We start from the raw sequence: 23,891 nt of genomic DNA on the forward strand, positions 1-23,891 counted from the left end.
AAAACACATTTTGGTTGCTAGAGCAACAGAAGCTGCTAATGAGGCTAAGCTAATAACTGCTACCAGTTACTCTGGTCATTTTCTTTAGTAATCAGCCCCAATTAATTCTTCATGAGGTGACCAGTACACAAACAATAATACAAAGGTTTGCTCGTCTTGCAGGCTCAATATTGCCTGTGTGTTCTAAACGTCCTTATAGTCCTGTTGTTTTTATTTACCGTTTATTTTTATTTACTGTGGTACTACTTATTCATCTATTTGTCCTTGTATTGTCAGTTTTATTATCTTGGTTTTATGAAACCTCCAGGCCATCATGTTTATGGGTTGTTCGTGTGTCCATCCTGTCACCATACAGATCACGCTTCTGGCCATAACTCAAGGATGAATGCACTAATTATGACACAATTTCACACAGGATAAAATGATGAAGTGATGACATTTCATATCCAAAGGTCAAATTCGCTGTGATATTATAATGTCCTCAGAAAGCACCCCTGGCCATGATTCAACACTAACTCAGAACCAAAAGGAGAGATCGGGACCTTATTTCCTGTGACTTGACTGGCTGGCGGAGGCAGACAAGAGCCAGACAGTAATTCTAGTTGACATTTCTTCAGTTTTATGAACCCACTGGAGGTTTTTTTAAAAACTCATTTATGAATATTATTTTGTCTGTGTTTACTTCTTGATTTATCTTTACAGTGCAGATGAGCAAGATAAGTGGGTTTGAGGTGAAAGATGGGACACAGTGAGGGTTTATTTTTGAGACACTTTGCTGCTTTCGATCGCGGTCAGTGGAGAGTGACAGGAATAAATTGGAAAGACAGTGGGAGACTGAGAGGGAGAATGTGCTACTAAGATCACACAGTTTGGACTCCAGAATCACACAGTTGTGGGTGCATGGTATGCGCTGTAAGTGAGCGAGACCACCTCTGACCTGGAGCTCTTTCTCTTTGATCTCTTGTTGTTGAGACAAAGCAAGGGCCTGCTTCATGGAAAGTTCTGCAGCAAGGGCCATCAGCCGCTGGTTGGTGCTGATCATATGTGACCGGATGTTGTTCAGCTGGAGGTAGACAACACATACACACACGTGCACACAGAGATTAGCTGAATATTACATTGATTCAATATTGAAACACTGGTTTTAAATCAATTAAAATCCTTAAAATGCCTAATCCCTAAAAATCCTTTGATCTAAGATTTTTTTTTATTACATACCCGACACTTGTAGCTTTGCACTTCAAATCTAATTTCCCTCCATTCATGTTATGAAGAAATACTTCCACAAGCTATCAAGCGTAATGAACCTTGCTCCACTTGCTTTTGTTAAATGTAATGCTCTGTGAACTCTGCCCACTCTGCATGCTCCTCACATGGGCTGCACATGCTCATCAAACAATGTGCGAGTGTGTTCATGAGAGAGACACAAAGGGAAGACGATCACTGGACTATAAATGAACAGGTGAGTGATATAATGAGGATCTGTGCGCGTGTTAATCCGAGTGTGCAGTCTTTTGCGTTGGAGCTTTTGTGTTATCTGATCGTGTGTATTTGAGCCGGGCTTTATCTTGTCGCGTACCTTCTTTGCCAGAGAGAGTTTGTCCTGTTGGCAGTTCTCAACCTGCTGGCTGAGGGGCTTCGAGAGCCGGGTCACCTGGTCCACGAGCAGCTCTTTCTCCAGCAACTGTCTCTCGTGTTCTGCTAGATTCACCTCCAGCTACATACAGTACGCACAAACAGATACAAGGATTATGGTCTTGCAGTGCAGTTTTCAAAACGACAAAATCAGCTGCAGTTTTGTCATAATGTTGTTCGGTACCTGCTCAATTTTCTGAACCAGATCTACAGCTGGCGGGTCTTTGCCTTTCAGCTCTTTGTAATCAACCGTTCGATTCAGATCTTCACGTGTCTTGTCCCTGGCTTCTGAAAGCTGAGATGGAGAAAATAAAATCAGCTTTTGACTGTGAGTCATCACACTGAAAAATACAGTGAACTGAAACACAAAAGAGGTAATAATATTCATATAGGCCAAACAGTTCTCTTAAAGTTGCTGTCATTTCTGTCTAGTAATGAAAATAATACAGTAACTTCCCACAGGACACTAGACTTCACTCACATGAATACTGCTGTCTGTGTTTCAAGTGCCTTTGTCCTCCAGGCATTTAAGATACTCGTTTCAACGGGATTTAAAAAAAAAAAAAAACTCTTATGGCATTTCACATTCAGCTAAATGCAGTGCCTATATGAGAATTACTCCCCTCAAGGTAACAAGTCACTGGCAAAGTGTGATAAGAGAAACAAAATTTTAAAATGCCACGGGATCCCTCTAAGGTACTGTTTTTCTGACATCCCGTTAGACAGCAGAAAGAAGGGGAGGTGAGGATACAAAAGAGAGCACGAGAAGACGAGTTGAAAGAAGACAGTGAAGGCACACACTCACAAGAGAAGACATTAAAATGATGTGAGGGGACAGCACTGGCATTTTAGCTTCACGCCTTCAGCTGACACTGACATGATTCAGTGAGGAGGAGTTTAGATAAACAACAGAAAATTAACACCTGAAACATTCATCACCAGGAACCCTGTGGAGTGACCTCGAGTAGCGCTATGCACCCAGTTTTGTTTGTCTGGTCCAGTATGCACATTTCGCCACTTATCTTCAAGCAGTGGAGGCACAAAAAAGTGACGATGTGCTGCTAGCAAAGGCAGGGCAGAAGAAAACTGAAAACTTGCAAACATCGATGAAAACAATGCAAGTTTCGACAAAAAATTCAACAGAAATAAGCTTGGGTGAAAGTTTTTTGAGCAAAGACATGCATTCAATAGATTTGTAAAACCTCAAGGATAAACACAATTCATGTTCGTGAGCCACTCGTTCTGTAAACAGATCTATAAATTGCCTTTAATCTAATCCATCAAGCAAACATGTCAAACTTCACAACGGTTCCAGCTTCAAATGCTTTACCACCGATTTTTCTCCTTTATATCATTGTCAGCCCAGAAGAACAGTCAGTACAAACTTCTGTTGTTTGCCCAGGCTTTGTTCAAACAGAGAGAAGTTCAGTTAAAATTCTAGTGGAGATCCCAGAGTTTTGAAAGATGGCAAATATGTCAGACTGAATTTTGGGTATATGTGGATAAAATGAGACACAAGACGTGAGAAATTAAATAGATGTGTGCATCAAACGTTATTTATAAAGCTCATACAGCTTCAATGAAGAGTTGGGGACAGAGTATATATCATATATATGTGAAACTGTCAGACAGTGTGATCAAAGTAATTACATTGAAGGGAAATGGAGAGAAACTTAATGGTTAAATGGTAATCTAGAAGATTTTCATTTCAGAAAGTGTCTTTCAAGTCTCTATCTATTGCAGAATGAGGTAACACAATGGTGATTGAGTCTGTGACTCACTGATGAATGTATACATTAGTCTTTGCATTTTACAGTTTGATGAACTGAGTGTCCTCATGGAGTTTTGGCTTGTCGGTCAAATGAAGCAGTCTAAAGGAGGGAAAGATTTGAAGCCTTGAAATAGCTTTAAACGCTGGGTAGATTTTTGAACGTTTTAAAAAACTTAATGATTAATCCTTGAAGCACCACTTAATTAACACATTAGTTGAAAGGGAAGTATGTCCACTGGAGGATATTGGGTCATAACTGCAAGTGGAATCAGTCCATTTCATGCAGAAAAGGTCGTTCCAATATTCACCATTTTATGTAGGTTAGGGCAACAAAGATCAATAAGAAGTCAGACGCTGGATTTTTACATGGAAATGAGCTATTTTAAAGCAGCTGCAGTGTCTCAATAGGGAAGTTCATGCAAATGCACAGTGGCCCCATTTACAGCAAAATGGAGGTGGTCTATATATAAAAATACTGTATATGCAGGTGAGATGATCAAGGAGCCCTGACAGGGACCACAGAGGGGACATAAGCAGAAAATAGAAAGAAGGGAGAAAAAAAACACATATCAGATGACAGAAGAGAGAAAAAAACACAGAATACATGAGAAAATATTAATAGATGCCTGGGGAGATCGGTGAGGGAGACGAATATAAGAGAAGAAGAAGAGATTGGCTCGACTGCAGTAAACAAAGAGAGGGTGGAGAGGAGTGAGGGAGGAACAACTGGGTGTGGAAAAATGTTGTGCACAGGCGTTCTGACCTGACATGACCCGGCTTATGAAACAGCAACTTCTCCTCCATTCGACCATACAGATGCATGTGTACGTGCCTGTATCTAATGTGAGAGTGTGTGTGTGTGTGTTTCAGACTTGAAAGACAGCGTGGAACAAAGTGATGATTCCCATTTTCTCTCCCTTCATGGGATGAGATTAATGAAGCCTCACTCATTCAAACAGACAGCAAGTCTGATTAAAACAGACTGAGGTGTTCACCCTGATAAAAAGATGCTTCCCCCTCAACGTCATATGACTCTGGTTTCATCTTCATAGTATGGCTGCCATGTGATTAATCGAGGTGTTTTGTGAGGTTAAAGTTGCAGATGCTCAGCGGGGAATAAAGTTGAGAGGAAGAAACACTGACAGTAAGCAACTGATAGACGGAAAAGCAGAGATACAGATGAGAGTGGAGCAGATGTACTCGGAGACGCTGATAAAAGACTCGACAGTTGGAGATAAAGTGAAGAGGAGCAAAAGGAAAGACAGCATGAAGCCTAGAGTGAGAAAAGGAACACGAGATTGGATGTGAGAGCAGAAAAGAAAGACAGAATTAGAAAGACAAGAGATGCTGAGAAACAGAAATTGGGGCTGACCATCAGGGACCAGGGTTATCTGCAGTTTTCACAGAACATAACTTTGACAACAAAACCTTGTTCACAGTGCCTCCAGCTGAATGCGCGATGAGGTAATTTCAAAACACAAAATTAGGCAACAAAGCAGGCTAGATGTTCCCATTTCATGCTGAATGTACAAATGGAAGTTACCAAACTGTTAAATATGATAGTGACACCACGAAATAAGAAAGTTGAACTGAATTCTGAAATGGTTTCTCTTTTTATGAGAGGAAATAAACAACAAAATGATACAGCAGCTACTGTGCACACTTTAACATATTTCAATAGATTTTTTTTCTGGGTGGACATCACATTTCCCGTAATAAGAGTGTGACTGAGTCCGACATTTGACTTTTTTGCAGACATCGCTATGTGATGTAATGAGATGTTCCAGTATTGACACCACCATCTGATAATGTCAATACGTCTACAAAGGCATGGTTTCCAGTGACAGCACTCCGCCGCTCCCAGATAAAACTCATGACAAAGCTACTAATAATTCGCCCCGCTAACTAGAAGCAGGACAACACCAGACATTATTTTGGAAATGTTGTTGAGTCGCTGACGACGAGTGCATCAAATCCTCTTGGATCCTCTCATTCTTCAAAGTTATAACTGCTTTAGTGAATATGGCAGGGAGTAACAAGCAGACAGCAGAAACCTGATGAAGTAAAGATATACAAGTTGAAGTACTTTAAATGCACTGGTATTGGATTGGTACAGGGTATTGATTGATGTTCAAAGTTCAGGTATTAGAAAAGGAAAGAAAGTTGTCAGAATATTTCTACTAATGTACTGTAGCACTTCCAGCTTACAGAAAGACTTGCTACGCTGTTATAGTAAGTGTTTGTTTTCACTGTGACAGTTCAGTAAAAGGTACAGTAGCAAGCCAAATGGAAGCTAGTTTTGCTAGCCAGCCAATAGAGGCTATTGAGGCCCATTAAACAGTGCTCTCTCTAGCCATCTCTCTTCCAAGGGTTGTGTTGATGGCAAATAATTAGACTATCAAAAGCACAGCATTGACTTGCCCTGGGTCCTCAGCACTTCATGTATTACAGAGTCACAGAGCTACATACTGTAGGGATTTCTCAACTCATGCAGACACTAAGCTAATGGCTAGCACCGTTGCCCCTGGAGTAACAGACTGTAAGGCTTTTGGAGCTAAAATGACATAACAATTTTAAGTGCCTGCCCTCAACAAATTATCAGTATTGACATTGGTAACCAGGACCAAAAACTCAAGCCCCCTCTCCAGACAACAGTAATGTAGGGCACACTGTTATCTCATACTTTCTAAATTAGCAGCTATTGCCACAACAATCACAACAATGGTTGATTCAAGTGTGTGTCTGTGTTAAAAAAGGAGAGAATTCAGAAATCCCAGTCTCTATGATAATTGAATAATGGATTGTCAGCAGAAAGAAACCTCAAAGCATCAAAGCTGTTTTAATGCACCTCAAAGCTTTAAATGAAGAGGAACTTTTCAGAATCTGCAAACACTCTCATGTGATGAGTGTGTGCCCAGTTCTAACTTTTAAGTCTGATTGATCCGTGTTCCTCCCTCATACGTAACCACCGTTAGCTATTTAAACACAACATGATGGATGGGCATACAACGCGTCTGTCACTCTCCTTCTCCTTGCTCCGCTCTTCAATCACTCTTTTTTCCCCTCTGTGTTGCCCTCACTCTTAACATTTTTATACCCGTCTTCCTCTCTTTGTTTGTCTTTCTCTTTGTATTCATCTGTCTTTGTGTCAGTGTCCCTGTTCTGCCTGCCTGCATCTCTGTTTTCTTCATCTGACAGTCAAAAAGAATAGCAGCTTTCTTGGCCCATGAATGTTGTAAACCATTGTACATATGAAAGCATCCACGCAGAATACAATTTGCATATAATTTACATAATTTCAGCCCAGTTAGCAGTTAACATGATGGCTTAAAAAGCCACATAATGGATGGCACACTGAATATTTAACAGTGCAACGATAAAGACAAATAATGACCTTATTTATAAAACACTTCCCAAAAATGGGTTACAAAGTGCTTCACAATAAAAAGACATAAAAAGACAAAAAGGGACAGATCAGTGAGGCAGAAAGGTCAGTAACTGTAGTAAAATCATAATCTTAATAAGGTTATGTAAGGTTAATTAGGAGAACATGTGAGCAGAGGAGCTGGACTGAAGATTTCCTGAGACCCGCATGAAGAATAAATTATAATTAGATATGAAAACATACATTTTTAACATGGACTCTGCAAGGGTGTTAAAAAAAACAAGACACTGGTTAACAGATTTATACCAGTGATGTCAAAACGATTCAAAGTTAAGGGGTATAAAAGACTGTTGAGACCGTTAACCTTAAGTATTGCATATATCTTTTAGGAGAGATTTGACCAGAAATACAGACTCTGCTGACCTGGATTCCTCAGGCAAAATCTCTCTGCAGCCTTGAAGCCTCCGACTAGAAAAAACCTTCCCCTGTAACTCTAATACACAAACAGTTCAAAAGCAGACTTTTAAGGAGATGGTGTTCACACTGTATTTAGACAAACTGGATCCACACACTAATTCCTCTCATCAGGATATGGAAACTAGTCAGTGATTCTGTGGACCTCTTTGGGCTGGACTTCCATCTGCCTAACAATCCCATAATCCTGTGAAAAACCTCTGACTCAGATGTATTTTAACAGGTAATACTCAGAACTCCAATAAAAGATGGAGGAAAAGTAATCAGAGAAATACTAAAATCAAATATAAAAAATGAAAAAGACAAAAAATATGTCTGTTGGGTGACAGTTTGGAGTGTAAAAAGCTATATTAGATTTTTTATTTTGAAAATGTCATGGCATAAAAAGTGAGTTTTCTTCATTTCAAGGATTCTACTGTAACTTTGCTGTGGGAACCTTGAAGAGTGCTATCTCACTGAGAGTCTGTCACAAACACTGTGGGTCAAATGTCTACGAAAAATAACAAGTTGGCTGCTGTTACTGACGTGCTTTTATTCACAATCAGTGAGGGGGAAAAAAACTTGGATGTTCACAGCAAAAACAAGACAAGAAAAAAACCCACAAGTCTGGTTCATAGCCAACCTCAGACTACTCGAGAGGCTTGTTGCACACAGGTTTATGTCTGCTAAGCCCCACCCTCTAGACTGGCCCCAGTCTATCAATCAATTATCACCTTTTTCTCACAAGATGCAAGTCCAGTGCTAGTTTTCATGCGAAACAAATACAACCTGTCAACAGAGACACACTTTTTAAGTTCAATTACTTCAATTGATCCTGACAGCTTACCACCGTTTCAATAATTCAGCAAGTAACACAGAAAATGTGGGTTCACCTGTCATCAGCACACCTGTGCAGGTGGCTGCTGCTTCTAATTAAGGCAACGATTTGCAGCTTTGTAATTAGGGAGTGTGGAGGAGAGGGACATCTGGGATGAGCATGATTAAACTGAGCTGGAGTGACTAAGCTGTTAAGTACTGTAGTGTTTTCTTTTGTCGTACTGCAGTGTGTGTGTGTGAGGCTTTTATGTAGACACCAAAATGACAGAACGGAGTTGCGTCCCAACTTTGAAGACGTGAGAGAGTTAGAAAGTTATGCAGGAGGTGTTAAGGAAAGGTCAGATTTATGAGGTGAGCTATCAAATGACATTCAACAGTTTCATGTGCTGCACAAAAGCAATTACAAGTTGCAGCATTATCAGCCGTTTTGTTTCTGCGTGTCTGCTTTTTCTCGCTTGCTCTCTACCTGCCTGACTTCTCACTTACACAGCATATACACTTCCACATTTCCGCACACATCCTCTTGTCTATCCAGACACGATCTATGGTGGAGTTCCCCATGGTAATGACTTCCAGACGTGTTGGACAAAGATTTAAGAGATGGACAAGCAAACAATATGACACCACTGTCGGGACGGTGCAGTATGTCATCAGCCCCACCCGCCCTGTTATAAATCTCACTCCATGACAGGCTGTGTGCGCTCTATAAATATCTCTCTGTCAGTATCTTTGTTATATTGTGCATGGCTACATATAACAGAAGTCTAGCTAGTCATTAGCGGATTGTTCAGAAATATTCAGATGCTGCTGCAAGGGTATTATCGCAACTTCACTGATCTCAGTGTGTGTGCAGACTCGCGTACCTGGATGTGTGTGAGATGTCGACGTGCCAGCAACTCATAAACAAGTAGTAAATTTAGAATCCAACACCAACCTCTGTTTATTTTGAAGCAATTAAAATTCCTCAGAGCAAATGAAAGCCTCAGAGTATATTGAACCTCAATAGTCTCACAGATGGCCCGATCTATCTTTGTCAAAATTTTCCATCAATGGGAGGGGGGATCTGTCTGCAATGAACAGATAAACTGGTCACAGATGAATACAAATACACAATATATATGATAAATCGACAGCAAGGCAGTTGCATGGAGATTGAATTCGCATAGAGAATGAATTTGCAGGGAGAATGAATTGAGCAGGCAAGCCTCCTGCAGTAGGAGAGCACCTATGATTCACTTTTTGTACCCAGGAGAGATGGCTGTGTAAAAGGAAAACAACGATTTAGAAAATGATTTGCTATTTACACACAGAGGAGAGGAGGTGATACAGAATGACTAGATGGATGAATGGATGAAAAGAAAGACACACTAACACACTAATTATGGGTGGTTGTGTTAATTATTAGAAAGCTCAAGCTGTGGTGTGTGAGGCCAAACAAGATAACAAGTTTACATTTACTGTATACCAGCAGACTGTATCAAGGCACAGCAATGCTTTTGGCTAAATGCTAACTCTAGCAAGTTAACAATGCTGCTAACATACTAATGTTTAACAGGTATAATGTTTGTCATGATTACTGTTTAGTGTGGTAGCACTAGCATGCTAACGTGCTAATTTGCACTCAACAAGAAGCACAGACGAGGTTGATGAAAACATTGCTGTTGTTGTGCACTGTTGTACATATGGTATGAAAATGTTAAACTGGACGATGGTGCCACACAAAAGTTGGCTAGTTTAGCTAAATAGTTTATAAATTTCATCCTGAGGGAACCGAATTATGATCATTCAAACTATACTTGTTTAGATATTTATCACATAAATGTGGACACTGTGGTGTCATATGCTGAAATGTAGGCAATCAAATTTGTGAAGACACATCCTCTGAGAGCCACAAATGTGGCTGAAGTCTGAAGTGGGAAGTTTGACCTGACTGTTGAGGTGAATGAAAACAAGTAATTGGTCAACTGGCTTCATCCTCTGGTGACCACAAATGTTTCTCCAGAATTTCATGGTAATAGTTGCTGAGATATTTCAACAAAGTGGTGGACTGACCAACAAAAAACAAGCAAGGGATCTACCGTATACACTGCCAAGGTCAGTGAGAGAGGGAGAGAAGGAGGGAGATAGTTTTAAGAAAATGAGTGATGGATAGGAAGGATGTGAAGATAAAGTTTCTCCAAGTGAAACAAAAACATTAAGAATGCCTCAAGGGAACATCGATATGAGACGTGGTCAAACAAAGGCGGGGAGGAAATACGAAGTAATGTTGAGTGAAACAAAAGAAAATATGACTGACAGAAAAAATATGGCACCAACAGGACCCGTTGTAGCAAATGATAAACAGCAGAAGGAGTAAACAGATGGAGAAAAGGGAAGGGGGCGTTTTTCAAAAGAGCAGCACATGGTGAAGCCTGTTCCAACACTGCGTTCATCCAAAAGAGCAGAAGACTCAGATGAGAGAAGTCTGGTCCAGCAGCAAGTCAAAACCAGTCGCTCTGATCCAGAGCTGCAACACACCCAATCCCACGATGCAGCCCCTGGCAGGGAAACTCAGTGTGTGTGTGTGTGTGTGTGTATGTGCGTGTGTGTGTGAATGTGTCTGTATGCTTCTCTCAAATCTCTCTTTCTATGTGTCTGTCACTCCTTATGCATTGCAGAATTGCTTGAATATGTTTGTATTTTTATGTTATTTATTCATGTGTGTGTCTCAGTCTGTTACTGAGAAGCTTGTGCAGTGTGTGGTTGTTTGGGTTCGTCCCTCCAGGTTTAGATCTTCATCTTCTCTCTGCTCGTGTGTCTGCAGAGTTCAGGGAGCAAAAATAAGGTTTCTGTTGCTGTTGATACTTCTGAAGATGTTCGACTACAGTCACGGCACCGCGACAACACAGAGGGAGGGGAGCGGCTCTGAAACCGAGGCTGTAAACTGACCGCCTTTGATGAGGGATCAAAGTCAGCTTAAAGTAAATGAAAACATAATACTCAAAGTAGAATATCAACATTGAGTCTGTTCATTAGGTTGAAAATACAGCTTTCCTTCACAGTGAATATTCAATGGTCTCATTATAAGGTGAGGCTTTGGAGATAATTCAAAACAGATTTTCCTATTAGTGGTGTCATAAGTCATGTGTTGTGTTCTGGAGCTTGTACTTAACTGTTTTCACTGGATTTCCCATAAGTAGACAAAGATACAAATAAGGCTAAACAATAGTCTGAGCTACCCATAGGACACATGAAACTCAAAGCTATGACTTATCATCTTCCCAAGATTTTATAAGGATTCCCCACTGATATCATTCATATCACGTTTAAAATTGAATGCTGGGAACACACACCCCTAACTGGACAATGACCTGAGGCCATTTTGGATTAAGTCTCTGGCTTGCAGACATTGAAACGGATATGAACGCAGACACACACAGACAAAGAATTTACCAGAATGTTCCAAGGAAAATTTTGCAGATGCGCACTCTCAATCTATCTTTTCAGTGCAGATCTTATCACCCAATCACACCGGGAAACTCTAATTGACACGTCTAACTGCTTGCAGACAGGATTTCGAAGCCAACGAGCAAAGTCACATCCTAAAGTGGTCATGCTGAGATTGGACATTGGGGAAAAGGGGACGGCAGCGTACCATGGGCTCAATCTGAGCAAATTAGTGGTTACATTAGCAAAACCACTCAGGGGAAACTGCAGGGGCGCCACGGAAAACAACCGCACAAGCACCTGTGTGCAATGCTCATTAAAGACAGTAATATACCTGGTGCCAGCAATAACACAAACCACTGCAAAAAGAAATAAACAGCAAAGCTGTTTGGTGCACCTTTGTGCTGGAACTTTTGGGAACTGGCTGGACTCGCAGCAGATGCTAGTTCATCAAAAACACTTTTTAAAAAAAGTGTTTTTATCTCTTGTTTCCAAGAAATGAGAGGCCATACTGAGAAAGGAGAAGTGGGTGTTGGGAGACTGTCACCAGGACACTGTCATTACTGTGTACACATCAGAAATGAAAAAAACTCAGTAAAATAATCTCTTAAATAAACACACCTTCCCACCCACATTTTTCCACTAATTAGTTTGCAGTTTCAAAAGTTAGGTGGGATTACTGTAGTGCTACAGACTGTCAACTGACCGCCGCTGACGTCTGTGGATTACTGTAGTGCTACAGACTGTCAACTGACCGCCGCTGACGTCTGTGTGAGGATGAACACGAGTTTGTGGGTGATGTTTTTCCTACCTCTATCTGCAACATTGTGATCTCTTCCTCCAGCTTTTTTGTGACGGGCACCTCCTTCTTCTTCAGCTCTATCTGTCTCTTCTCCTCGTTAATGGCTAACTGCAAGTCTCTCATCTCTTTCTCCATTGTCTCCAGCGCCATGTTGCCCTTAGTGATGGCAGCTTCCTGGATGTTCACCTTCTCATAGTGGCTGAACAACACCTCCTCGTGCTCCAGGAGCTGAATACCACTGTTGGTGACACACACACACACACACACACACACACACACATACAAACAATTTACCCTCTCTACTTGAATTCAGGTAAAATTCATGTAAACTTCAACAAATTAGTACCCTACAGGAAATTGCGTTGCTGAACAGTTGTCTCATGATTCTTGTTAATGTCGAGAAGCGCCTGCTCCTGGAAGTTGATCATTTGTGTGAGGTTTGCCAGCTCCCGTTTGTTGTCCTCACCCTGTCGACTGACCTGATGGTGTTTCCATGCAACCTGGAAGATGGTGGATAGAAAAAAAATCATTTCTATTCAAAAGCATGTTTATGCTATTCTTATTAAAGATTTTGACAAGTAGCAGGAAAGCTATAACTCAAAGATGGTTGATCCTCCGACATTGGACCAGTGGTGTGGGATTGTGAAAGATTTAGTGTATGGACTCACTTTTGTTTGGAGAAATGTACTGCACACTGGGAAAAAATGGATTATGTACTGTATGCACTCCACCTAGAATGGTATGACACTATACCATGATGTATGGAGACAAATGTTTTGTGACTCTTACTGTAAATAAAAAGACTATAAAGAGGCATGTTTCTGCTTTTAAACAGAATGAAGTACTTCACCTTGGCAGTGCAAGGCAAGGACAGTACAGTAGCAAAGGTTCACAGAAATGTTGTAATCCCTGAATTGTTTGCATCTTACTCTGAAGTGTCTTATGAAACACACAAAGATAAATACAGGGGGGGTGTTAAACTCTCGAACTCCTGAATCAAAGCTCTGTTACATAGTGAATCTGTTTATCAGTTTGTGATACTTGCTCATAGCAAGGAAGAACCACAGTGTCTTTTAACTGATCACATCTCTGTGTTTGTGTGTGTCTGTCTGGACCTTGGAGATGTCATTGCGCAGTTTGTCCCTGATTGCAGAGCCGTTAGAGAGCTTCATACGAGCCTTTGTACACGATCTGGAAGAGAGAAACACAAAAAGAAAAACCTCAAGGACATGATACAGAATGGAAGTAGCTTTGGTTGTGGTAATCATCAACAAATGCAAAGGTCATGAAAAAGCTACACTGTGTAATTATACCTTCACAAAATGATGATGATGTGCATGGCCTCTTTTCTGCATAAATATGCACTATTTTTCTGTATTAGCACATCATATACAGAGGTAACCTTAAACCCCTCCTCTACACAAAACACACACACACACACACACACACACCTGTCCTTGTTGATGACAATGGTTCGTTGGATCTCCATCTCGTTTTCCAGAACCCTAACCTGCTCCGTCAGCTCTGTGATAGTCTGTGAGGTGATCTGCTTCAGCTTGACATACTTCATCTTCTCTTCCATAATTGTGTCGCACAGTTTAGAAAACTGTGATATTCTGAGGCGGAAAAACACTGATAACAAATGAACCCATTCTTCGCCTGCATTAGCAAGACTGACTATTATCAACACTCTTTGTTTAGCTAAGTACTATACATAGGATTTATATACTGCAGGCTTTATACAGTACTGTAGTATTAGCTACTGTAATATAATTTGTCAAAGGCTGACTCAACTGATAAAGTGGTCAAACTTAGTATGTTCATGTTAATGCATTATTGGTCTTAAAGTATGAGCTGTGGGGTAATAACATTGGTTTAAAAAGTGTGTTATGAGGGAGCTACATTGAAGCAATGAGATATTTCATTAAATCTCATGATGTAAGTAGAACAAAGAGGACCTGCAATATTTAATGATCAACCTTTTGCTTGACTGGGAGCAGTTTTGAAGGTCTATGGCCGTGTACTTTACTGAGAGTCTGCTGTTGTACTGGGAGGTGCAAGATGCATTAGCCTGAGTCTGAACACTGAAGTATGACCAATTAGTAAGTTATGGTTTTCCACCCAGACAACATGTGCAGATGTCTGAATTAATTGTGATCCCAGCTGTTACACAGATCAGAGGAGCCAAAACAACAAGTAGGAAATCAGTTATAAACTTTTCACATCAATATACTGTGTATCAGAAATTGATTTGCTGCCCACATTGATTGCTAAGACCATGGACATAATGTACAGGTACCGGATGACCCTGGATGCACAGACACAATTCCTGCCACTTAATCTAATGCAAAGATCAAAGATATCTTGAATTGTAGAATGAAAAATGTCACATTATGGGGAATGTAAAAAAGAGAAAGTAAGAGCTTTCCCTTTACATTTGATAAAAAGTGGCAGATGGAGAAAACGGGAAACATCAGTGATACCTGCGCTGTAGCATCGTGTTGAGCTTGTTTTGGTCCATGATAATCAGCTCTTTTTCTCGCAGCTCGTGACGGATGTGCTGGTTCAGTTGCTGTGCACAGAATTACTCAGGTAAAGCCAGAAGTTTCATCACCTCTTTGTGTGTGTGCATGTGAGTGTGTATGTGGTGTGTGCATTGGAGTGTGTGCGCAAACAAACAACACATTAGTTGATCTAGTGATCCTCATTTTAGTGTGTTATTTTTGACAAGCTTTTTATGGAAATCAATGATTCATTTCAAAGCTTTTCATTTGCTGCATTTACTTCAGTACTTAATTAAATCAGGTAGGAACTTGTATATTATAATGTTTGATACAAAAAAGAATTATACTACATTTGATTTTAGCTGAGAGGAAGAATCTCCTGGACCTTTGTTCAAGTCAAACTGCAATCTCACACAGGGAAAGTTTTAAAAATCTGTATTTTTCCAAATCACTCAGAACCGATCACACTGTGGTGACATTTGCACCCTTTGAATTTGCCTCATTTTTTGGTTGCTCTCCTGTCACACTAATATCAAACTAATCCAACTTTAGTCTCTCTTTGATGTTTCTGTGTGAAATACAAGTCAGTGTCGGCGTATGTTATATAATGCACTAATGAAGACATCAAAACGTGATGCTGCTAATAGACCTTTCTGTGTGTGTGTGCACCTTCCCACTTGTTTGCATCTACGTGATTGTGTTTGTAGCATGTGTGTAGTTTGCGTGTTGTTTTTGTTGCACCTCAGCCCTGAGCAGTTCACGGTGCTTCTGGCCCCTCTCCTCAGCTTTGATCTGGGTCAGACATCTGAGGTTGTGGAGTTCTTCTCTGAGGCTGTTTGACTCCCTCAGCAGCTTCTGAATCATCCCACTCTGCCGATTCTTCTGGCTCTCCTCCTCAGCCACTAAGCGCTGGTTGGGAACAAATTTACGGATGTTCTCATTTGGACTTGAAAAATCTCATGACTCTATTTGGAGGAAATTTAAGGGGTACTGACAGCAGAATGAGACCATAAAGTGGACTAAAAATCCCTTAATAAGAGGATGATGGATGCAGGATGGTGTAGTTATATTAAGTCTTGTACAACTATGTGATATGCTGTAGATTGGTAGTGGAAAATCTCATTTAGTCTGGAAGATGAAAATGGTAAAAAGAAAAATATCAAAAAGGACTTAAACATAAAATTTCAGGTGAAAGTGACAAGAAGTGAAAAAAGTTACGAGATATTAAAACTAGAATAATAGATTCAATGCTTTGCAATCACAGATTCAACAAAAAATGCATACATTTACATGACATTAGCGAGTTATTGTGTCCACCCACATGTTTTGTCCCCACCTGTTTTTCAAAGCTGACTTTGAGAGCGTCCACCTCTTTCTGAAGCTCCATCCTCTGCTGAATACTGGCCTCCCTTTTGGGAACAGCATCTAACTGGAAATTCGACAGTCAGTAAGGTCAACATCAAAAGTCTGCTCAGATTTTCAATGTTAAAGGAGATCTTACATCTGCTGTCGTCCCTCCACAATCTTCGAAAAAAAAGCTGTAAAATACATTTTTATCAATTGCTTCCCTGATTATAGTCCTTTAGACTTAACATGCCAAGGATAGAAGGACCGTGAGGATCCAGAACAAAGATTAGCAAACTTCATATCAAATTCACAGTGCATATTCAATCTCACATTAAACATTGACTGCAAAAATAATTAATACTATATATCAGAGTTTCCCTGAGGCCTCTCTGATAGCGCTTGGATCAAGCGACACTGTGAGTGTTCAGTGAAACTTATGAAAGATGAATGCCCTCAGGCGTCAGGATTGCCCCTCTCTGCAGGGTTGCCAGGCCCTGTGTTCAGTGGTATGAGCTGCGTCGCTCCTTATTTAAAAAATGTTAATTGTCTTCTTCCCTGACAGGAGAATAAAATTACATTAATCGTTTCAAGGGTTTTCAAAAGACAATGCAATAAAATCTTATGTGAGCTACATGACGCATTTCATACTAATCATTATTAGCCCTCATGCACTGTAAAGCTTAGACCACAATACTGTGAAAATATTAGGCCCATCAATCAACCAGTTTGATTTAAGTGTAATACATTTTTGTGGTGAAGCCACAGACTGACAAATCTTCGTCTGATCAGCCTTCAAAGTCAAATTTATGTTTGTTTATATTTATCGTGTGAGAGTCACTGCTGATAGGCAGATTAGTGTATGAAGGGATTCTATTGTACAGCTGTTTTGTTTTTGATCTTTTTTACATTTGTGAATTCCCTGATGTGTCATAATGATTTCCTTTCATACGGTTATGTGCTCGTGAGATGTGCTGATGCATTTCCCACGACTCGCTCTCGCTCTCCCCCCGCTCTGTTCTTCCTCTCTCCACTTTCTCTTTAAAAACCAGGAACATCAGTTAAATTACAGGAAGCTCGAGAATAACAAAATGCTTCTGGTGTAATGCAGATTAACGGCTTAATGCGTTTATCATTGGCACCGTGACATGTGAACTCAAAATGTTGCCACACCTATGTTAAAGCCAGAAAATCTGCCAAACCAACAGCCAACACCAGTAAAATCCTGAATATTTTTCCAAGCAGCAAGGAGGTGTTAAATGAACAACAGTAGTTTTCCACTACATAAACTATCTTCCCCCAAAACTGCAACAATCCATCAGTCACCTGTGCCTGTAAGTCACTGTAGATGGACTGCATGTGTTCTAGCTGCTCAGTGGCCATGGTCAATGCATACTCCATCCTCTTGAGGGCTTGCATCTGCCTGAAGGAAAAGCACAGGCGCCCTTTAAACATTCATCCACATCATAAGGCTATGGCTCCTTCAGCTGGAATTCATTATCTTAAATTTGCCTCATTATATAATATAATATATCAATTCTTGTCAAATATGAAGAGTTTAACTGTGTTTGGAATGCAGCTACAGAAATCCTTTGAACCTTATGGCCTTTTGTTCAACTAAAAAAACTCACAAAAAGACACATCTGACAACATTTGTGCGCAATCAAACCAACAAGCTCAACAGTTTGAAGTGCCCACATACAGTGTGTACTTTATGGATGTGTGGAGACTCATTTACATCTGTGATAGAGCTCAGTTTGACATCATTATACCTATTTTTCTCCCTGAGCTGCACAGACTGGCTCTCATACAGGTGCTTTCTGTCACTCATGATGTTCTGCAGCTTTATTTCCAGGATACCTCTGGTGATGGAAAAACACACATGGACATGTATGAAAACACAGAATGAAAGCTTCTCTCTCTTTATTCTAAACACCTAATCAATCATGGTATTTTATCTGTTATTTACAGTGTGTCTAAAAAGGTTGTTTTAATTTAATCACATTTGGTATTTAAATGCTGGCCAGAGTCCGTTTTTGACTGTAGTTAGAGTTTTGTACCTGTTCCCAATGAATTCAGCCTCCTCCTCCCTGTTGACCTCCTGTTCTTTCAGCAGCTGTCTGTACTCTGCCTGACTGGCCTCTACTTGGGCTTGGAGAGCCTCCAGCTCCTGCATCACCACCTTCGTCTTCTTTACCCTGAGGGAGTGGTTATGCTCGTCCACCTCCTTCACTTTCTGCTCCGCTTCTGAAATCTCTGTGTTCAGTGCTTCTATCTGCTCCTTTGCAGCTCTAATGTGTTTATGTGGAAAGGACAGAAAGAAATATACATAGACAGAAATATAACACAAAACATACACCATATATACAGTACCACGACCATAAGAGCATCCCTTTATCACCCCATGCTTGCCCTGTAAGAGTGAATATCTCATGAAATAACAGCATGTGCATCCATCTTTTACACACACCCCCAAGTCCCACTCAGCTTGGTGCATTTCAAATAGCTCACATGGCTCATAGAGACGGCTCCACTGCATCACTTGTGAGCCAAATATTAATTTGAAATAAACATAAAAAGAAACTGTAGTGAGGCTGCAAGTGGAACTATTCTCTGGTGATTAAGGAGCTTTTGACTGCAGCTTCTCTTAAATATGAAATTAATGATGTCTGCTGATGCATATGGCTGTCATTTTTTATTAAATGAGGATTGCCACCTTCAAAAATTGTGAAATAATTTGACTGCAGCTACAAATAGTATCTTATTTTTCACTTCATTATTTGGACTAAAATATGCCGTTCCACAGAACTGCAAAGTCTACAGTACATCAAAAGGAGCGTGGCTGGAAAGATACGTTGCAGAGAGGAAACTGAACAACAAATGGAACTGGAAAATGAGCAGGAGAAGCAGAGTAAAGAAAGTTAAATTTTGCTTCAGTTTTGCACAGATTCTGTCGTTGCTTTTCTGTTTCATATGAGCTCCAATCAAAAATCTACACTGAGCAAAAACAATTAGCAGCAGATGCTCATGTCTTTCTTGTAAGATGAAGGGAGGGAGACACATATCAGAATGATTTAAAGCCAGTGACTCAAGGATTGTGCAATTCAGGGAGTAGTTTTCAAAAGGTGTTTCTTCTATATTTTCTTCTTAGTGTTGTCTCACAGAATTTGCTCGTTTTTAATTCCCAGTGACTCAACTTTCCTGCTCTACCCTGATAAAGAACATTACAGGGGTTAAATGTACTTACTCTCTCTTCAAACGTTTCCTTTCAATCTTCTCTAAAATCTGGTCAGGTACGCTGATGAGCCGGGCTCTCTCAGCCTTCCAACACACACAGAGAAACATGCACACACAAATGTAAGAAGTCATGTGATTTTTTTTTGGGATGGTGTGCTAACACACATACAAACACACAGACCTCTCTGAGCTCTATGATCTCCATCTGGTCCTCCAGCTCTCTCTGTTCTTTCATTATCAGAGTTTCATTGGTTTCCACATCTTCCATCAGACTTCTGTGCAGGGAGTGAGAGAAAGATAAACACAAAAGCTCATTTATATTAAAGAAAAAAAAGGTGATTAACAGACTTAAAAAGATTCAGCTGCAGTGCTTCTTACTGTTTTCAGTTTCACTGTTTATTTCACACCAGACCACAGCAACCAAACAGAACAAACTACAGACACCAACATACCAATACAACAACAGCACAGTTAGAAAACAACAACACCTGGTGTGAAAAGGGGATGGACGAAGCATAGCTTTTAAATTTCCATCCCCCACATAAAGACACCATCGAGACATACATAACAACAACAAAAAAAAAAAAACAAGCGAGCAAACAAACAAACAAAAAGCATTGAAGTAGGAGCATTGCGAGTGCATTCTGCATTCAACTCACGATGTAAGAGCACATGAAAAACTGAAATATATGAAGAAACATGAATAAAGACAGTGGCCCTCATTTATCAAACTTGCGCAGGATCTGTAGATCAGGATCTGTAGATTCTGGTGTAAATATCAGTGTACGCCAAGTGTCACGTGTGATTTACTAAAAGTGTGTACGCTGCTGATTTCGGCGTAGAACCGGCGTGGTGGTGATAAATCCGGCGGCTGAAAACCAGCGTCATTTAAATGTCACGCCCCGATATATTCCTGCTTTAGAGGCGTCGCCCTGCCCCTTTTACGACATGGAGACACGGAAGACGGCCAAGAAGAGGGACTTTACCGACATTACCGCGTTGAACAGGGAGAGGGCGGCAACATTAAATATCTGGACATTGATAGATTGATAGATTTTGTGATTGATAAGCGTCATCCCGGTGGATGGAGGCTGCAGACGCACATGTCACCGACCACGTCAGGAAACCCAGCGATCTCATGAAATGCTCCTGCAGTTTACTAAACACAAGTGACTGAGGAGAAATCATATAGGCATATTACTGCTGCGAACGCGACTTTATGACCATCAGCACCGCTGGCATGGTTCGGCTGATGGAGGGATGTGAAACACCGGCTCGATGTCCCACTGACAGGTCCCGGTGACGGGGGAAAAAAAAAAAAAACACTCCGCCGCGGAGATCAGCTGCACCTGGACAGGTAGCGGAGCCCCCCTCCCCCTCCGGTGTCCGGCAGAGAGAGAGACTGAGGAGCCGTCCGGTCATGCTCTGGTGCAGGAGATGTTGGAAGTTTGTGTGTGTGATCTACAATAACAGGTCTGTCTGTCATTGACTGTTTCTGTTTACACAGCTGATTAACGAGCATCTGTCACGTCGTGGTTTTTAATTCATCTCAGTTGCTCAAAATAAAAGTCGAGTTAAATTTTCAACACGGACTTGGTTGTAGCGTTTCTTTTTTTTTTTTGGCTACTTTTTATCTTTTTATCAATATAAACAACAACAACATGTGGTCCACATCGCTGCGTTATTAGACTATGGTTTAATAATCATTCTGACACAGCAGCACTCCTTCCTGCATGTTCTACGCTGGTTCCAAATGTGCGTACACCTGGTCAGAGCTGGTGTGAGATTTGTGCGTACCGTACGCTCACGTTCAGATTGATAAATGCCGATCCTTGCGGTGAATTTGGTGTACACCCATTTTTCTGGTGTACGCAAGTTTAATAAATGAGGGCCAATATGATGAAGAGATGGAAACTGTCACACCAGTTAGATGAATAGAAATTAAAAGTTTAGTAATGACAGACCTGACTTCCACTTGTCTCTGGGCCACTTCTTTCCTCAGTTCCTCACATTTGTCTTGCAGTGCCTTTCTTCTGCTCTCCAGCTCCTGGAGGACCCAACAACAGTATGAACTTTAGATCACAAATCAAGATTTTCATGTTAATGATGAGAATTTAATTGAGTTCTGGCTGTGCAGCCAAAAGACTATTGTGTTTTTCCTCATTTCACAGTGTCTAATCCCTGTTCTCAGAGTCAGTTCCAACAGACCTTTTTTCTTAACTTAGAGAGGCTTCTTCCGCCTGCATTGCTTTTGTCAAAGTGAGGTCATTTCCAATTGAGATGTTATCTTAATATTAAAAAGCCAAGGTCAAGTTTCTTTTTCCGAGGTAAGAAATGATCTGGTGGTGACAACAATTCTACTTTGATGGCCAAATTTTGGTTTTCAACATTTTCTGCACTGAAATACAGTATGTTTGATTTTTAACATTGCTGAAAATGTTGAATTGCACTGACAAGCTTGACTATCACAGTAATCACATGACTTAAGCAGCTACTAATAATTCATCTAGATTAACATTATTCACTTTCTATATTCACTCTTTCTCTGCTACACACGTACAGCACAGCACACAGACGTACAATTAGAAATGTATGTCAGTCCTCAGTGAGAGAACGCTGTTTATTTATCACGTAGTGCGTTTGTTGGTGACTCCCCCAGGTGCCATTGAGCATTTCATTAGAGTTAATATCACACTTGATGCTGTTGGTCTAATATGGCACATTTTCCTTCATTAACAATGGGGAAGGGATTCAAAGGACCCTTTCGCACACAGACTGCATTACATTAAAAGTTAATTGCCTGAGCTGTTCTGGTAAAAGCAGCTTGTTGTTATTCAGACAAACAAGTCCTTTTTCTTTTTGAAGACAGGATGCTTTTTGAACACAATTTTGATGTTGTACATTTTAAGAATTCTTCATGTTATGGTGCTGTGTGTGTTCACAGTGGCAGTGAACAGCTCAGTATGATAATTCGTGTTGGGCAGTCACGGTGCTGAAACTGTGTCACTGGCTCTGAAAGGATTTTCCTTGTGTAGATTCACTTCTAATGATAAGTTCTACATCAGGTCGCCCAAAACAAAGGCAAAAAGGGATACACTGAAAAATTCTGTTATGTTAATTATTCAACTCAATTTCTTTCATATCACACTTATTTCTGAGGGAGTAGAGACTTTTACAGCTCTCATACTAGCAACTGTCTAGTGATCAGCCTATTTATGGTGCTGAATGTAGATTTTTGTGAGAGTATTTTTGAAAGCAGATTATTTAGTCCATTAAATGTCCTTATTTGGACCATTAAATATTACCCATAACACTCTTTGCCTCATGGACACAGTAGCTATTGAATGGTGTGAAAATGATTCCAGTCAGAGGCATGTTAACAAAGTTCTAGCACATTTCTAATGTCTTCTTGTTGCGATAAGTAATTAAACAGTAATTGGAATCAAGAACAGAATTTTGATGAAGTTTAATGATTGTAGAGTTTGAATGCAGTTCTCCCTGAGACTTGCCCTCCAGGTCTTATGTTCCTATTCTTGGACTTCTGAGTGGATTTTCTTCAACACAATTCCTGATTGTTTGTGCTGATGATTCAACATCTGCTGTGGATTTTCATGCCCATCCAAGTGTTGGAAATGCCCACAATGCACCACATTGTGGTAGGCCTCTGACAGACTGAATAATGAGAGTAATACAGTAGTTATATAAAGCTTGATTTATAGTCCTGTAGTGTTGAAAGCACACACCATCAAGCAGATACTAGGATTCTTAGGATTTGTGAATGAATAATTATTCTTTTTTTTACAAGCATTATGAATGCTGTATATTACTATATAGTAAGAATTACATTGTATTTCTACATTTATTATTATGTATACGATTGCCAGCCACTACTAACTTGATATGCCTGCTTTAAGTTAAAAAAGTAAAAACTGCTCTCCATCTGTAACAAAGATTAAACCTTATTCAATATGTGTGTGCCATCCTTTTGTCTGAATGTGAGACTGGAATGTAAAAAGCTTCTGCTTCACATTACTTTAAATGGCCCTACAAAGAGCCAATTGCAAGTCGTCATATGAGAGGATTACGCCTGGATGGAGGCTTAATGTAAAACTCATATTTATCCCCTCTGAAGACCGTTGTTACCGTAGTAATCCACATTTCTGAAACTGGATGAGGATGGTGCAATGATGAACTTACAGCAGGTTTCGGCTGAATCTCATTCTCTTTCACCAGATACTGCTTCTCTTCCAGGAGACTGCATAGAGTTGAGATGAGGTAAGAGGACGTGAAGTGATGAGATTGGGGGAAAAGAGGAAGAAATGTGAAAAATTAAATAGAATCAAGGCATTATCAAGATATAGAAATGTCAATTTTCAGTTCCTGGTTCGACGGAAAGAGGAATGCGTTGAGAGGAACTTACATACAGTACAAATACACCAACACTTTCAAGTTAACTGAACTCATGCTAAATCTGTCCTACAGTACCTGAAGGGCAAA

General features: G+C 40.3%; 1 protein-coding gene across 3 annotated transcripts in view; it reads right to left on the bottom strand.

Annotated features, from left to right (window-relative positions):
- Nucleotides 1–23,891, bottom strand: part of ccdc146 (coiled-coil domain containing 146) — a 47,322-nt gene that overhangs the window by 4,342 nt on the left and 19,089 nt on the right. For all 3 annotated transcript variants that reach the window (XM_085769814.1, XM_085769811.1, XM_085769812.1), the window contains 17 exons: nt 23,592–23,649; nt 21,359–21,441; nt 19,576–19,669; nt 19,405–19,478; nt 18,218–18,448; nt 17,930–18,019; nt 17,484–17,580; nt 16,150–16,242; nt 15,555–15,722; nt 14,793–14,881; nt 13,761–13,925; nt 13,425–13,500; nt 12,661–12,809; nt 12,319–12,547; nt 1,820–1,930; nt 1,580–1,717; nt 938–1,063 (listed from right to left, as the gene is read on the bottom strand). In XM_085769814.1, the coding sequence (XP_085625940.1) occupies nt 938–1,063; nt 1,580–1,717; nt 1,820–1,930; nt 12,319–12,547; nt 12,661–12,809; nt 13,425–13,500; nt 13,761–13,925; nt 14,793–14,881; nt 15,555–15,722; nt 16,150–16,242; nt 17,484–17,580; nt 17,930–18,019; nt 18,218–18,448; nt 19,405–19,478; nt 19,576–19,669; nt 21,359–21,441; nt 23,592–23,649 (2,071 nt within the window). The remainder of the gene's footprint in view (nt 1–937; nt 1,064–1,579; nt 1,718–1,819; nt 1,931–12,318; nt 12,548–12,660; nt 12,810–13,424; nt 13,501–13,760; nt 13,926–14,792; nt 14,882–15,554; nt 15,723–16,149; nt 16,243–17,483; nt 17,581–17,929; nt 18,020–18,217; nt 18,449–19,404; nt 19,479–19,575; nt 19,670–21,358; nt 21,442–23,591; nt 23,650–23,891) is intronic.

Source organism: Trachurus japonicus, chromosome 23 (assembly GCF_045865225.1).
Source record: "Trachurus japonicus isolate A0001 chromosome 23, Traja_1.0".
Classification (NCBI taxonomy): Eukaryota; Metazoa; Chordata; class Actinopteri; order Carangiformes; family Carangidae; genus Trachurus; species Trachurus japonicus.